Genomic DNA, 15223 nt, shown 5'->3' on the forward strand with positions numbered 1-15223 from the left:
GGGGCTTTGTAGAAAACGAAGCGTTTGAGAGAGGCGGGGCATAGAGGACCTACAATAATGTACAGTATTTGAAAAATAATGTGTTTTTTGAACATTAAAGCATGTCAACATACTCTGTTACACCAAATACACAAAATAATGATCTTTAAAAAAGCATCATATGACCCCTTTAAATAAAAAAATTTACATGAATTTTAAAATGTATTTTCCTTTTGCTTTAATGACAGCAGCACTCAAGCTGCATGAAATCCACAAGTTTGCATAAAACCTGTTGATCATGTTCATGAAAATGAGGATCTTGTGCTTCAGTTCAGTGTAGCAGGGATGACAATTTTTTGGGCCAGCCTTAAAGGGGTCATATGATGCTTTTTTAAAGATTGTGATTGGCCGAACACCGCAAGCACTCGTCGGAAATGTAACGCCCCTTACCATAATCGCGAGCTTCATCTTTCAAAATAAATGTAAAGACAGAGCCGCTCTCTCGTGCTCTCTCTCTCTCGCGATTTTGCTTTCGCCTAGAAACACAGCGTCTCCCTGACATGCTGCTTACTAAATACACAAAATAATGTTCTTTTTAGCAACATCATATGACCCCTTTAAAGTTTGCATTATCCTGGTTCCCTCTACAAAAACCCAAACAATTTTTTTAATTAGCTTTCCGATTATTGTAGATAATAATCTCTGTGACCAGCAAAAGTGTATGATTCTTACAAGATAATCTTGTGAAGAAAAGGAGCTTAATATTTAAATGAGCTATAAGCGAATTTAGCCATTTTGCTAACTTTAACCATGTTTCTTCAGAACCCTGCCTAAATGCACAAAATGATTGACAAGCAGAGAGCATTTCTGATTGGTTAGTTTCCGATTGGATACAAACCTTCTTATTGGCAATTGACTCTTATTTTGTTGTTTACAGGGGCTAAATTCAGAATAACATACTACTCTTGCTGTTTTTGTCATATGTTACATACTGTATCTTTATGTGGCAGAAATAAGAGTAGTATTCTAACATACTAGTCTGAATTCAATCAGAGTCTAGTTCTGTCACAAAGACAAGTATGATTTCTCAAGACACATATTTCAGTGATTTAAAGTCATAGGGACATTTTATGTGGAAGAAATATCACTAATAGCACATTTAAAACCTGTTTAAATATGCAGATATTTCTTATCCTGTTACCTTGGCAGGCTGTATGTGTGGCTCCTTCCTGAAGCTGATGCTCCACTCTCTGGGGGCTTCTGACCCGCTGCTCTTCGTGTGGCTCCTGGAGGTCCTGCGTACAAACAGATGTCTGCGTTTCGCTGCTGCCTCGTTGACGCCCTCCATCCCTGGATTGGTCCGCGGGGACCCCTGCTGTTGCTGCACACTAGGCCGTGCTGTGAGCTGTGGCTGTATGTGCATTTGATGCAGGCATGCGACCTGCTCCCGCTGTTCCAGACGGTTCAGCGTGGAGAGCACGAGGGCCAGCTGCTCATGTAGCTCTGCAATTGGCTCTAGCTGTTGCTCCAGTTCCGTGACCCGTTGGAGCAGGCGCCCAACGCCCCATCTCACGCCCTCTTCCGGTGCCTCCAAGGAGTGAAACAACCTCCGTAACTTTCCCAAACGTTCACGCCTCTCTGGCAGCCCTTCAGAATAACATACTACTCTTGCTGTTTTTGTCATATGTTACATACTGTATCTTTATGTGGCAGAAATAAGAGTAGTATTCTAACATACTAGTCTGAATTCAATCAGAGTCTAGTTCTGTCACAAAGACAAGTATGATTTCTCAAGACACATATTTCAGTGATTTAAAGTCATAGGGACATTTTATGTGGAAGAAATATCACTAATAGCACATTTAAAACCTGTTTAAATATGCAGATATTTCTTATCCTGTTACCTTAGCAGGCTGTATGTGTGGCTCCTTCCTGAAGCTGATGCTCCACTCTCTGGGGGCTTCTGACCCGCTGCTCTTCGTGTGGCTCCTGGAGGTCCTGCGTACAAACAGATGTCTGCGTTTCGCTGCTGCCTCGTTGACGCCCTCCATCCCTGGATTGGTCCGCGGGGACCCCTGCTGTTGCTGCACACTAGGCCGTGCTGTGAGCTGTGGCTGTATGTGCATTTGATGCAGGCATGCGACCTGCTCCCGCTGTTCCAGACGGTTCAGCGTGGAGAGCACGAGGGCCAGCTGCTCATGTAGCTCTGCAATTGGCTCTAGCTGTTGCTCCAGTTCCGTGACCCGTTGGAGCAGGCGCCCAACGCCCCATCTCACGCCCTCTTCCGGTGCCTCCAAGGAGTGAAACAACCTCCGTAACTTTCCCAAACGTTCACGCCTCTCTGGCAGCCCAGCCCCGCCCCCTTCCTGAGCCCCGCCTACTTCCCCTGGCAGAACTGCCATGGAGCCACACATGCTAATATCGTCTAGGAAACGGAAGATGGCGCTGATGTCATCCTCGCCGATGTCAGGGTTGTCAATGGAGAGTTTATCGGCAAGCATGAGGCTTCGTAAAGCGCGCCGATCTGCAGGCTCTGTTTGGGTGCCTACGCTAACCATGCCCTCAGTGCTCGGTGACCAATCATACCATGCGTCCAAACTCATGCCGCTCAGCCGTTTGAAAGTATCCCGCACCGTATTGACGATGCGAGGATCAAAACCGGGAATGTCAAAGCTTGATCTGTCGATGCTAAGTTTAACAGATCCTGGTTTTCGTAATCTCGACTTCTCTAAGACAGACCGCTCTGATCTGGGTTTCTGCAACCCGGTCGTTTCAGGCTCAGGTCTTTCGTCCGCTGACCTGCTGTCGATGTCCAAGCTATGGCTTTTGATTTGAAGAGCAGGGCTTTGGTGCTTTTGGTTGGAGACCGAAGGGCCGAAGTAGGTGGATGTCTGGAGTTCGTCCAAACTCTCATGCTTTGCCTGACGCCACTGAGTCTGAGGGTCATAGGGGTTTGCGGCATCATCGTACGATTGCGTGTCGGCCACGTGTGCATCCGGTTTATTCGAATGAGTCGTGTAAGCGTACAAATGGTCATGCGCATGTGATGCCGGGTTGTGGTGGTCGTTTGCATATGTTGCAGGGTCTGGATAGGGGTTCTTTTGGGGAACGTAAAGCAGGTCCTCTCCATCCGATCTTGGTCCATCTGGGCTTTTATCTGACTGGCCGCCGCCTTCCATGGATATGAGTGGAACATTGTGGATCCCTTCTTTAAAGGCACTCCTCTTCTGTGAGCAGGAACGAGCAACGCGGGTTCCCTGATTGGTCGCCGGTGTCTTGCCAGCCTCCTGATTGACTTCCTCAATGGAAATGTCCCCAGAATACGCGCTCTGCATGCTGTCCTGGTTGTGTATATGTGAGTGAGGCTCAGCAACCAATGCGGAGGTGGTCTGAGCGTGTGAAGCCTCTGTGTTATGACTGAACGCTTCACAAGGGAGGTTCTCATATTTACAGTGCTCAGAGGCGGCCCCTCCTCTTGTGACGGGTAGAGCGGCTGGCCAGTCGTAACGCACAAATCCCTTCCCACAGACCTGACAGGGCATCAGAGACTGAAGGTTCTGCGTGTATGTAGGAGCCATGCGGGTGTGCATGAGGAGGTTGAACAGGGAGACGACATCGGCGGCCGCTGAGAGCCGGTTGCTGCAGGGCGGGTGAAGTCGCTCTCGGAAGAGGGTGGCAGGGAAGCAGGGGTCTCTACAGGCGGTGGAGTACAAGAGACTCCGTAATTCTAGAAGCGGCTGCAGGCTGAAGCGTCCACTCAGATAGACACAAATGTCTGCGTACGTCACGCTCCCACGGCATGCACCTAACACCTCCAGGATCTCCAACAATACAAGGGGGTCTTCAGGGTTTTCAGCCATGTTTGCACCAGATTTCAGCTTGTACTCATGCACACTACATGTAGAAATTTAAGCCCACTGTCCTTTGCTTTCCCCACTTCGTCAAAGGCAAATGCAGCTCTGCAAAAAGGAGCACAGCCGCAAAATCAGGTCAGCCAGGAGGATTTCCACAAAAATTACTTTTGCATTGACTTCATATAAATACTATGCAAGTTAAAACAGTCCAAGAAAGAAAAGTGCAATAAAAAACAAGCGGTTACCTCTTGCCACTGGGATATGGTGCTGAAAACAAAGCAATTCATTGCTGACCTTATTCAAAGCCTTAATATAGCCACTGATCGGAGCATTTGAAAAGCGCAGAAACCATTAGCGACGGTGTGAAATCGTCCATCTCCGCTGATCAGGGTCCCTTCTGAGAGACTCTCGTAGGTAATGCAGCGGTCAGTGGTCAGGCAGCGGTCAATCCTACGGTTAGTGCAGAAAAGCAGGTCGTTTGGGGTCTCAAAGGATGCTATGAATCCCGGTTCTCATCCGCACATGAGAAACAGCATGGATAGTTTCTGCTTCATGTGTGACAGGAGTGTTGCATCCTCTAGTTGGTGTGTTTGCACACGGAGCTGCTGTGGTGAAAGTCACGCATGACGTTAGTGACTATTCTAAAGCAGGACAATAAACATCCAACAGAAGAAGTGCATTATACAGTACAGAGAAATGCATAGAAGAAACCTTAAATTGTAAATCCCAATACTTTTATTATAAAATATTTCCTTTGTGTATTTACATTAATTGCTATTATTAAAAATAAGTAATTAATAAAAACAGATAAAAATATATTTAAAAATGTATTTCCTACACATTGGTTAATAAAACAAATATTATTTGATAAATATAAAAATAAATAACAACCTACAAAAGTTACTATGAAATGCATCCATAGATTTATTTTTTATACACTTCACTGCATTTTATTTATTTAATTTGTTAATTGTTAATAAAAAAAGAAGTCAATTAATATAGACATAATAGAAATGTTTCTGAGTTGCATTTACCTTTGGAGTTTGCACTTTGCTCTGATTTTTCTGTTTATATAAAACATTTTTTAATTAAATTATGTTAAAACATTAACCATTTATTTACATATTAAATGATTAAATAAAATGGCATAATTGTAATCATATTTGATTCCTAAATATATTGAATAGTAATGTATTTTTATTTTCTAAAGCCTCAATAAAAAATTGCATTTAAAAATATTGAAACAAAGCATACATTTACATACAGCACCTTTAAGCATATGACATTTCTTGAGTAAAACCTTAAGAAATAACTTGAAAATAAAAGCCCACCTGTACCATCTGAGGATTTGTCCTGATGCACACAGACCGTCCCAAATCGCATGCAAACAAAAGTGGAGAAGTCAAACAGCCCCAGCATCTGCTCAGTATCATACTGAAATAGATGAAGAGAGGTTTACAGACTATAACACACTTCCTCTCTCTCTGTTTTAGTATAGCCTACAGCTACATTAAAGTGATCAAACCTTTTAAAAGTGTAATGGAGCTTGTTCACTTCAGACATCAGATAGCCTGCACTGTTAAGACTCATCAGGAACTCAAAGTTCTTTCTCTATCTCTAATTGATGAGCATCTGAAATACATCAGGTTTAAGATGACTTCAGCACACGGTACAGGTCTATTGTAAAGTTTGTTGTTGAGTTTAAAAAGTTTGTTTGTTTAGTCATCTCAGGTTCAAAATAATTCATCATAAAGACCATCAGGGGGCAACAAAGATCACGTTATATCAGATTGCATGTGAATAGGAAAAAATCTTTGAAGGGGGAAATACTGACTACTACCAATAAGCAAAATAAAAAAAAAATGTCACATTGCAACAATACTGTCATAGTGCAATAATTGACGAATAAATTATAATAATTCATTCTGTATTTTTGCTGTAATTGGTTTTGACAGAAATTGATAGACAAGATTGTTATTGCATAAATGCATATAATACATGTCAATGATTTTTAGTAATATTTAATAGCAATAATACATAACAAAATATCAAACCAAGTGGCAATTTTTCCATAGAAAGACAGCACTTTTTGGTATACTTAAGTATTTCACTGCCCATAGAAGGGTTATTAACTAAAACCAAAACCATAAAAAAAAAAATTGTTATTTGAAATTAAATAAACGTTAACTAAAATAAAATCATATATATATATATATATATATACAGTATCTCACAGAAGTGAGTACACCCCTCACATTTTTGTAAATATTTTATTATATCTTTTCATGTGACAACACTGAAGAAATGACACTTTGCTACAATGTAAAGTAGTGAGTGTACAGCTTGTATAACAGTGTAAATTTGCTGTCCCCTCAAAATAACTCAACACACAGCCATTAATGTCTAAACCACTAGCCACAAAAGTGAGTACACCCCTAAATGAAAATGTCCAAATTGGGCCCGAAGTGTCAATATTTTGTGTGGCCACCATTATTTTCCAGCACTGCCTTAACCCTCTTGGGCATGGAGTTCACCAGAGCTTCACAGGTTGCCACTGGAGTCCTCTTCCACTCATGACGACATCACGGAGCTGGTGGATGTTAGAGACCTTGCCCTCCTCCACCTTCCGTTTGAGCATGCCCCACAGACTTAAACTATAACGAGGTAACAAGATGGGAGGGGCAAGACAATAGACAGGAAAGAGCACATGGCGACAGACAAACACAACACAAGCCATGTGCTCACAGAACACAGTCATCTGGTGGCCCTCCTGGGCACACCCGCTGCAGACTGCGACAATATGTACGAGTGCATAACTCAAAGAAAAAAAAAATGTGAGCGATTTTAATAAAATTACAGTAAAGGAAATGTTTTGATGGGTGTGCCTCTGCGTGCTTTAATATGATTTCGCACTCTCTGATCTCTTTGTTTTGCTAAATCTGTTTGGGTTTGTTGGTGAGTCATACTGTCACTTATTATGAGAGATAAACATTTTTTCACAATGTGTCAGTGTTGTGTTTGAGAAACACAGAGATCACATGACATCAAAGGGAAGAGACAGAGGTGGTTCGTAATTATACAACCACTTTTCCAGTGTACAAACTCGGCACTAGGGTGGCTTTGCCAAATTTCGGCCTAATTGAGACCAGGCAAACAGGAAAAAGGGGGGAAGAACGGAAAGAGAAAATGATACAAACAAGATTAAGGAAACGGAGAGGTTGTGAACGGTCACATAATGGAGTGACGCTGTGATTATGGGAAACGGGATGAAGGGAATCAGCCCTTCACAGTGACTCTTATCAGCCTGTTGAGTGAAGGCTGTTAAAACACACTTCATCCTGGATACTCAAAAAAAACATTCCACCACAAAATTCATGAATTATTTGGCTTTTATTTGAGCCGTATGCACCGATGTGGGTAAATTAATCGACTCTATTCACAAATCAGAAACAAAACATTAGAAAAATTCAGAACAATTCATATCAAGCAGTACTGCGAGTACAATAAAGCGAACAAATGGTTAATCTTTCAAATCTATTATGAACGATAAAAAAATATAAAAAGTCAGACTTAAAGCCCTTTTCAAATGGGCTTGGAATGCTAAACCAACCCTTTTCTCTCATTACTGGTGACCAGTGATACAGCTGCACTAAGAAAAAGAGTGAATTCCAGTCAATCAGAGACGTGCAGAGATTGTGTGCCTGATGCTGTGATCTAACTGGCTCTTAGCTGATGAGGTCATGTTGCTTTGGGACAGACATCATGCAACACAAATATACTGGCAGTTTCCCAGGCAACCGGACCCTCACACAATCTCCCGGGTTTTCCGGATGGCACAGCACAGCATCATGCTAAAGATCATGCCGAAGATCTGCGCACACGGAGAACACATTCCTTCAGTGACACGCCAATCAAGTGACAACTAATGTTTTCAAAAAGCCTTATGATCAAGGAACATAATATATACTTTTTTTTCTATGTAAAACTGCAGTTTGTAATCTCTGCACCTGTAGCATTACCAAAAAACATACATACACAACGTTTAAAAGTTTGGGCGTGGTAAGATTTTTTTATATTTTTGAAAGAATGCTCACCAAGGTTGCATTTATTTGATCGAAAAATGCAATAAAAACAGTAATATTGTGAAATTGTATTACAAATCAAAAGAACTGTTTTTCGGTTTGAATATCTTTGAAAATGTAATTTATTCCTGTGATGCAAAGCTGAATTTCCAGCATCATTACTCCAGTCTTCAGTGTCACATGATCCTTCAGAAATCAGTATAATATGTTGATTTGCTGCTCAAGAAACATTTATTATTATTATTATTATTATTATTACCAGAAAGTTCAAAAGAACATAATTTTTATGAAATAGAAATATTATGTAACATTATAAATGTCTTTGCTGTCACTTTTTGATCAATTTAATGCATCCTTGCCAAATAAAAATATAAAAGTACAAATTTCTTAAAAAAAAAAAAAGAAATTATAAATGGTAATGTGTATATATAAATTTAAATTCAATTAGGCATTTTTAATTTGACAAAATATAAAATTAAGCTTTTACAGTTTTAAAATGTGTATCTTCTAAAGGTCCATATGCTGAACAAGTCTTAACAAAAAATATCAACACACAGTGAAACTAAATCAAATTTACCATGAACACTCCAATGCTGATTCCAACGCTTCCAATAATATGAAGTTTGGAGTTAAAGACTTCATCAATGGCATCAGGGCAGCTCTCATAATTTATATGAAATAGAAATATTATGTAACATTATAAATGTCTTTGCTGTCACTTTTTGATCAATTTAATGCATCCTTGCCAAATAAAAATATAAAAGTACAAATTTCTTAAAAAAAAAAAAAGAAATTATAAATGGTAATGTGTATATATAAATTTTAATTCAATTAGGCATTTTTAATTTGACAAAATATAAAATTAAGCTTTTACAGTTTTAAAATGTGTATCTTCTAAAGGTCCATATGCTGAACAAGTCTTAACAAAAAATATCAACACACAGTGAAACTAAATCAAATTTACCATGAACACTCCAATGCTGATTCCAACGCTTCCAATAATATGATTCTAATTTATTGAGATGCACCTGTATTCTTATAACTGTAGATGTGTCTACCAAAAACGTGGACATTAAACTTATAAACTGAAACACAATTTGAATGAAATATGATGTGCCTTGGCAAATACCAGGTGTTATTGTGAACTAAAACTAAAAGTATTAAAATCATTTTCATTAATTGAAATAAAGCTGAAGTAAAATAGAAATATGAAATACAAAAAAAAAACGAAAAAACTTAAGCTAAATATAAATATTTTCAAAATATTGAGAATATTCAATATTTAAAATATTAAATAAAATGACAAAAACTTAAAAATGTAAATAAAAAATTAAAATCGAATTCAAAATATTAATAAACACTAATAGTATATAGGAAAATACTAAAATAACACACATTATTATTACATAACATTTGAGAAAATGGTTTAATTTTGACTTGGTGGTACTTTGTTATATGAAGGACTGCACAAATATTAAATAAAGTTCATAATTTGTTTTTGTTTTCTAATATTTAATTTCTATATAAATGTATTTAGATTACATTTATTAATTCTTTCACTTCTTTATTCCTCACATTTATGCATTTTTTACATTTGATTTGTTTTTGTTTTTTATTTTATTTTATCATAGTCTTCATAGTCTACATGGATTTTGTCCAATGATTTAGTACAAAACTCAGTAATCAGTAGCATATCAGTAGCTACATATTAAATATAACCACCAAAATGCAGCATTTTAGTCTGTAAACACTGTTACCTTTGTAATGAGAACATCGAGCACCTCTTTTCCGGGGCAGGTCTCATCAAGAACATCCTGGATGTTTCCTGACGGTCCACAGCAGTTAAGCTGAGAGATGAGGAACAGATGTCATCACAAATTAGCAAGGCTTTGGAGTCAACAAGCTAGGATGAATTAGTGTTTGAGAGAGCATCTGATGCACAGAGCACATAAAAACAGCAAGTGCGTTCTGAAGATGTTTACAATCTCCCAGCGCTTCAGAGGAACAACTAGCAGTTGATGTTCGCAAGACTCACAGTATTGAATCTTTGAAAGAAAGAAAAGAGATCTTACTCCATGCTGGATGAGACTGAGTGTTTCTTTCAGAGCTGGTTGTTTGGTTTGTTGGTAGTTATTGTATGTTTCCTTGTAGAAATTCGTTACATCTTCAGTAACCTATGGGCACAAACATAGTGACACGAATTAGGTGCACCATCGGTGTGTTTGCGTGTGAACTGAGCATTTGGGACGCCCACCTTGGTCTGGTTTGAAAAAGCCCAAATTCCAGCAGCCACCTCGACCGCAAAGATAACCAACAGAAAGAAGAAGAACTGTGGGAAAAACAACAACAGTCAGACCCCACGGCTGATGACATCATAATACTACAAAGTGATATTTGAGAATATCATAATGTGGGGGATTACCAGTCCCAGCATGCAAGGGGACTCCCGGATGGCGCCACAACATCCAAAAAAACCAACGACCATCATCAGCACGCCGACCGCAATGAGGATGTACACACCTACAACACACACACTTTACTTTAACCGGCTGACCATCACATGCAGCAACATAAAAGGCATGTTTAAAAAAACTACTTACCTGTATAGAAGATGTAAGATGAGTTCTCTCCTTCAAACAAGATTTTAGTCTTGGGATCAAACCTCAGCCAGAGTCCAACAGCCATGACGCCTGTACCTGCAATCTGCAATAAAACGACAAAAGATTGTGAATAAATCACAATGAAATACCTACAAATGGAATAAAATACACACAAATCAAAATTATGTCTTTAATATAAGGAAGAAACAGCTAAAATTATTGCACTAAATGATCTCAGCAGAGGTTACTGGCTTGATTTAAAGAGGTCTAAAAGCCATCCGTTTACATTCCCATCACTTGGCTGGCGAAAATTACATAATTCACTAGCAACTGTTCATTATATAAGTGTATTAGAGATTAAATTAAAATACATTAAAATTAATACAATTAATATAAAAGGATTAATTTAAATAACGTAAAAATAAATAGGATTATTGTACTATTATATATATATATACAGTGGGTACGGAAAGTATTCAGACCCCCTTAAATTTTTCACTCTTTGTTATATTGCAGCCATTTGCTAAAATCATTTAAGTTAATTTTTTTTCCTCATTAATGTACACACAGCACCCCATATTGACAGAAAAAAACTTGTTTTAAAGTTAAAATAAATCTATTGTTATTATTAATATTAATAAAAACACTAAATAAACAAATAAAAACATTACAAAAATAAACAACAATATATAAAAATGATAAAATAAACATCTATTATAATAAAATTAAATATTTAGAATTGATGGGTGGCTTGCAAATAAAAAATTAAATAAAATTAATTAATTACAATAAATTAAATATAAAATACATCAAAATAAAATATTATAAAAAAATAGTAATATATAAAGAACTATAAAATAAACACAAAAAATAAGTATAAGACATCTATTGTAATAAAATGAAATATTTAGGCTTTATAGTTAAACAATTGCAAACCATTTTTCTGTCAGAATACAGGCCTATTTTTATACCAACAGGGGTGCATTGGCAGTGTTAACCAGCTTGACTTTGCTTGTTTCTTTAAAATAAAACAACAGGACACTGCAGACAGTTGCATGAATTATGTAATAATGTGTACAATTTAGTAAAACTCAATAGGCTCAGAGGCTTATATCTATCTTTTCTGAAACCAGCAATTACGTGACAGAATCCAAATAAAACTGGCAGACGTTCTGACAATCTGTCAGATGTGTGATGCTATATACAGTATGCATGCATGTTTATCTGCCATTTTGGCAAAACTGCATGCCTGATTTTACTTCCTCCATCTAGGGATAAAATAACCTCCGTCACATGGAAAAACCCCCCCTGCTTGCTTCCTTTTTTAACACTAAAAATATTGCAGTAAGTGCAACTCCTATGATCAGCTTCAACATCTGTTGGTTTGACCCAAAATGACTGCAGATTAATAATGTCAAGCCAGCTTAGAGCGTTCAAGGGCACCATGAAATTTTGCTTCAAAGTTATGTCCAAAAACACAAACAAACAGATGCATCACACAGACCAATCATCTTTCAGCATTTGATTTTAAAATCTGCTGAACTATCACACATGCTAACACCAGGTTCCTCATTATATCATGACATGTGTCTTATTTTTCATTCTAGTCATGTCCTGCTCACTACGCTGAATGCAACAGTTTCATGTTCACAGGGTTCACGTCCTGCTCTTTGATTCATTCTCTCTGACCCAGATCTTTTGTTTGAAAAACTAAAGGTTGACAAATCTGTTCCAAATCTCCATGCCAATTCTTAACTAAACGAACACCCTTAAAACAACCCCACTTCACAATCTCTTACCCCATTCCACACAAACTCCACATAAACACAACACTAACACTCACAAATAAACGTTGACGTGCTACTTTCACACAATCACACACCAAAACAAAAATACGAAATTGCACTTACCCAGAAGATTAAGTTTAAGATAAACATGGCGTATTTAATACATTTTGGACATCCATCAACACCCATTTTGCTGCAGTCCAAGTCACTTTCGTGTTCAGGGAAACAAACCGTATTCGTTCACCTGCACAATCGCAGCTAAATAGATCAGTTTCAAGAAAGTTTGCTCACAGACGTGCTGTTTTGTTACTTCCTCCCTTTGTTTGAGGAGAAACAGAAGCTGAAAATGTCTGCATGTTCCACAATATTCCGCGTGTGTCAGTGGGAGTAGCTCACAGGTATGTGAGAGTCAGCATGCTGTGCGCTCAGTACAAGTCTTGAGGTGACTTCACACTGCATTCTGTTCTAATGCTGTAGCTGGGCCAAATTTCACACCAAAAACAAAAGTAATGTATATTTTGCTTCATAAATAAGAAGCATGTTTTTCACTGCAACATTTTCATTGATCATTAATCACATTTACCTCTCAATTCCCATATCATATTGCCCAATAATAATAATAAAACGAAGAAATAAAATCTCATGCTTATGACTATGATATAATTGAAATAATTTTCTGAGGAAATTAATTAAAAATGATTTTTTTATTAAAATTTAATTCACTACAACACATACTACCATGGTGTACAAATACTTCACAGTATTTATAAAAATAATATATAATTATATATAACTATATAACACTGAATTATTTTTTCATGTTATGGTAAGAAGAATTTAGGGGTAAATGTGCTTAATTTCTTGAAAATAATGTCACAATCTTTAAAAAAATATATATTTAAAAAAATATTTTCTTCTAAAATATAATTTTTATATAATTATCTAGTAAAATATTAGTTGTCACATGTAGTATATTTAACACACACATATATAATTATTTATATTAAATATTACATAATTCACTTTACAGTAATGATATATATATATATATATATATATATATATATATATAAGAGTATGACATATACTATACATAAATATAAATATATTACACATATTTTTTTTAAATATATTACACACGTGTGTGTATTTAATCGATCTGACAGCTCTAATTTTTATATGAAATATTACATAATGCACTTTGCAGTAAAAAGAATGAAGCCTTTTCACATTAGTGATGTGAAGTGGAGGGTGAATGTTTAATTATATTGAAAATATTAATGTTTAAAAATAGGCTTTATTGTCTTTATGTAAACTATAATCTAAACTTTAATGTAAACTATAAAAAAAAAATTAAATGCCACACATATCACTACCAGGGAAATGAACTCATTAGTAAATAATGAATTGTTAAATGTAATAATACATTTTTGTCCTATCTTGTTAAAAACATTATGTCACAAATACAATATGTTTAAATTTCTGGTCACTAAATAAATGGGCAGTTTAGTCTCTATCCAGGCAGGGAAGACAGTGGAAGAGCCCGTGGAGAGCATGAATGCCTCATTAATGCAATGGTTCAAAGACCTGCAGGTTCTGTGTGTGTGTGTGTGTGTGTGTGTGTGTGTGCTCAGAGAAGGTGTTAAGTAATGCTGATATTAAGTAATATTTACAGAGTGCAAATGAATGAGACCAAATCCAACACACACACACACAAAAACACAATTTCATAATGTGCATATTGTCCCCCCATAAAAACCCAACAAATGCAGTTTACAGTGAGTTTGTCCATGAGATTATCATGCTCTATAAATAGGCCCGCAGATTAAAGACAATCTAGGACGTGTGCTCACATAAACCCTCGGGCTGGACACACACACACACACACACACCATACAGCTCTTGGTTGCGTTCACTGTGTTGATAAAGTTAGCGATTCATTTAGTGAATCAGTTCACTTCAATGGAATGGTTCAAAAATTCACATCTAGTATTTTGCTTCACCACAATGTTTAAGGTGATATTTTTTCCCAGTTTAATGTGGACAGACAACAAATATAAGATATTCATAGGCTGGCTCTCCCGTAATGTATAAACACTATGGAAAGATCAAATCATTGATCTGATTGCAGAGCTCCAGGCTGTGAGTAAAAGGCAACGTTTCGTGGCCATTTTCCTGCTGGTGTAACTAAATTTTATTTGAGATGAGAATTCAAAAATTCTCCATTCTTTTTGATTATGCATATGCTGCAGTTTGCTGAACTCTGGCATGAAACTGAACATCCGATTGAACATTGCAGTATGGTGCGATCTGTATTGCCAAAAAAAATCAAACAAACAAACAAAAAAAAAACTGCAGAGCAGACCCAACTGGATTTAGGCCCAAAACATACTGTGCAAGCTTGTTGCTTTCTGAAATATAACATGTTAGGTGACAATTTATAATGCAAACTGCTTTTGCATGCTATATAGCATAGGAATTATGCATATCTGGATTTGCAATGATATGTTGTGGCAATAATATAATTATTTAGAATTTTTAATACAGTTTTGCATAAAAATGTCTTAAATGTTTGAACAAAATTGAGTCAAGAAGCAGATTTCAGAAAGTGTGATTGATATTAGAGCCCAACCGATATGGGTTTTTTGGGGGCCGATGTCGATACCGATATTAGGGTGTAAAAAAAGACCGATACCAATATATCTGCCGATATTCTTTATGTGTAGGCTATATTATAGTACAGTATAGTCAAAAGTTTGGACACACTTCCCATTCGTGTCCAAACTTTTGACTGGTACTGTATATAGAATACAGTATATAGCCTACATAAACAGAATATATATACATAAACACATTTTTTGCAATGATAACTCAAATGTGGTGATCAAACACTTATAATGATGTGACAAACATAGGCCTAT

At 36.9% G+C, this 15223-nt stretch overlaps 2 protein-coding genes across 3 annotated transcripts in view; both read right to left on the bottom strand.

Annotated features, from left to right (window-relative positions):
• Positions 1–3839, bottom strand: part of LOC107736162 (UPF0258 protein KIAA1024-like) — an 8657-nt gene extending 4818 nt beyond the window's left edge. Inside the window, exon 1 of the mRNA XM_016547650.1 lies at positions 1884–3839. Coding sequence (XP_016403136.1) covers positions 1884–3839 — 1956 coding nt within the window. The remainder of the gene's footprint in view (positions 1–1883) is intronic.
• A 3365-nt stretch (positions 3840–7204) lies between these two features.
• Positions 7205–15223, bottom strand: part of LOC107735613 (CD9 antigen-like) — a 14397-nt gene continuing 6378 nt past the window's right edge. Inside the window, exons 1-8 of one of the 2 annotated variants that reach the window (XM_016547251.1) lie at positions 12426–12651; positions 10516–10618; positions 10338–10435; positions 10170–10244; positions 9988–10089; positions 9673–9762; positions 8493–8576; positions 7205–7704 (exon numbers count right to left, since the gene is read on the bottom strand). In XM_016547251.1, the coding sequence (XP_016402737.1) occupies positions 7639–7704; positions 8493–8576; positions 9673–9762; positions 9988–10089; positions 10170–10244; positions 10338–10435; positions 10516–10618; positions 12426–12491 (684 nt within the window). In that variant the 5' untranslated portion in view covers positions 12492–12651 and the 3' untranslated portion in view covers positions 7205–7638. Of the gene's footprint in view, positions 7705–8492; positions 8577–9672; positions 9763–9987; positions 10090–10169; positions 10245–10337; positions 10436–10515; positions 10619–12425; positions 12652–15223 lie in introns of those variants that run through there. The other variant, XM_016547245.1, reaches the window with a different exon arrangement.

The sequence above is a fragment of the Sinocyclocheilus rhinocerous genome, unplaced genomic scaffold, assembly GCF_001515625.1.
Source record: "Sinocyclocheilus rhinocerous isolate Xijiao unplaced genomic scaffold, SAMN03320098_v1.1 scaffold942, whole genome shotgun sequence".
NCBI classification, from domain to species: Eukaryota; Metazoa; Chordata; class Actinopteri; order Cypriniformes; family Cyprinidae; genus Sinocyclocheilus; species Sinocyclocheilus rhinocerous.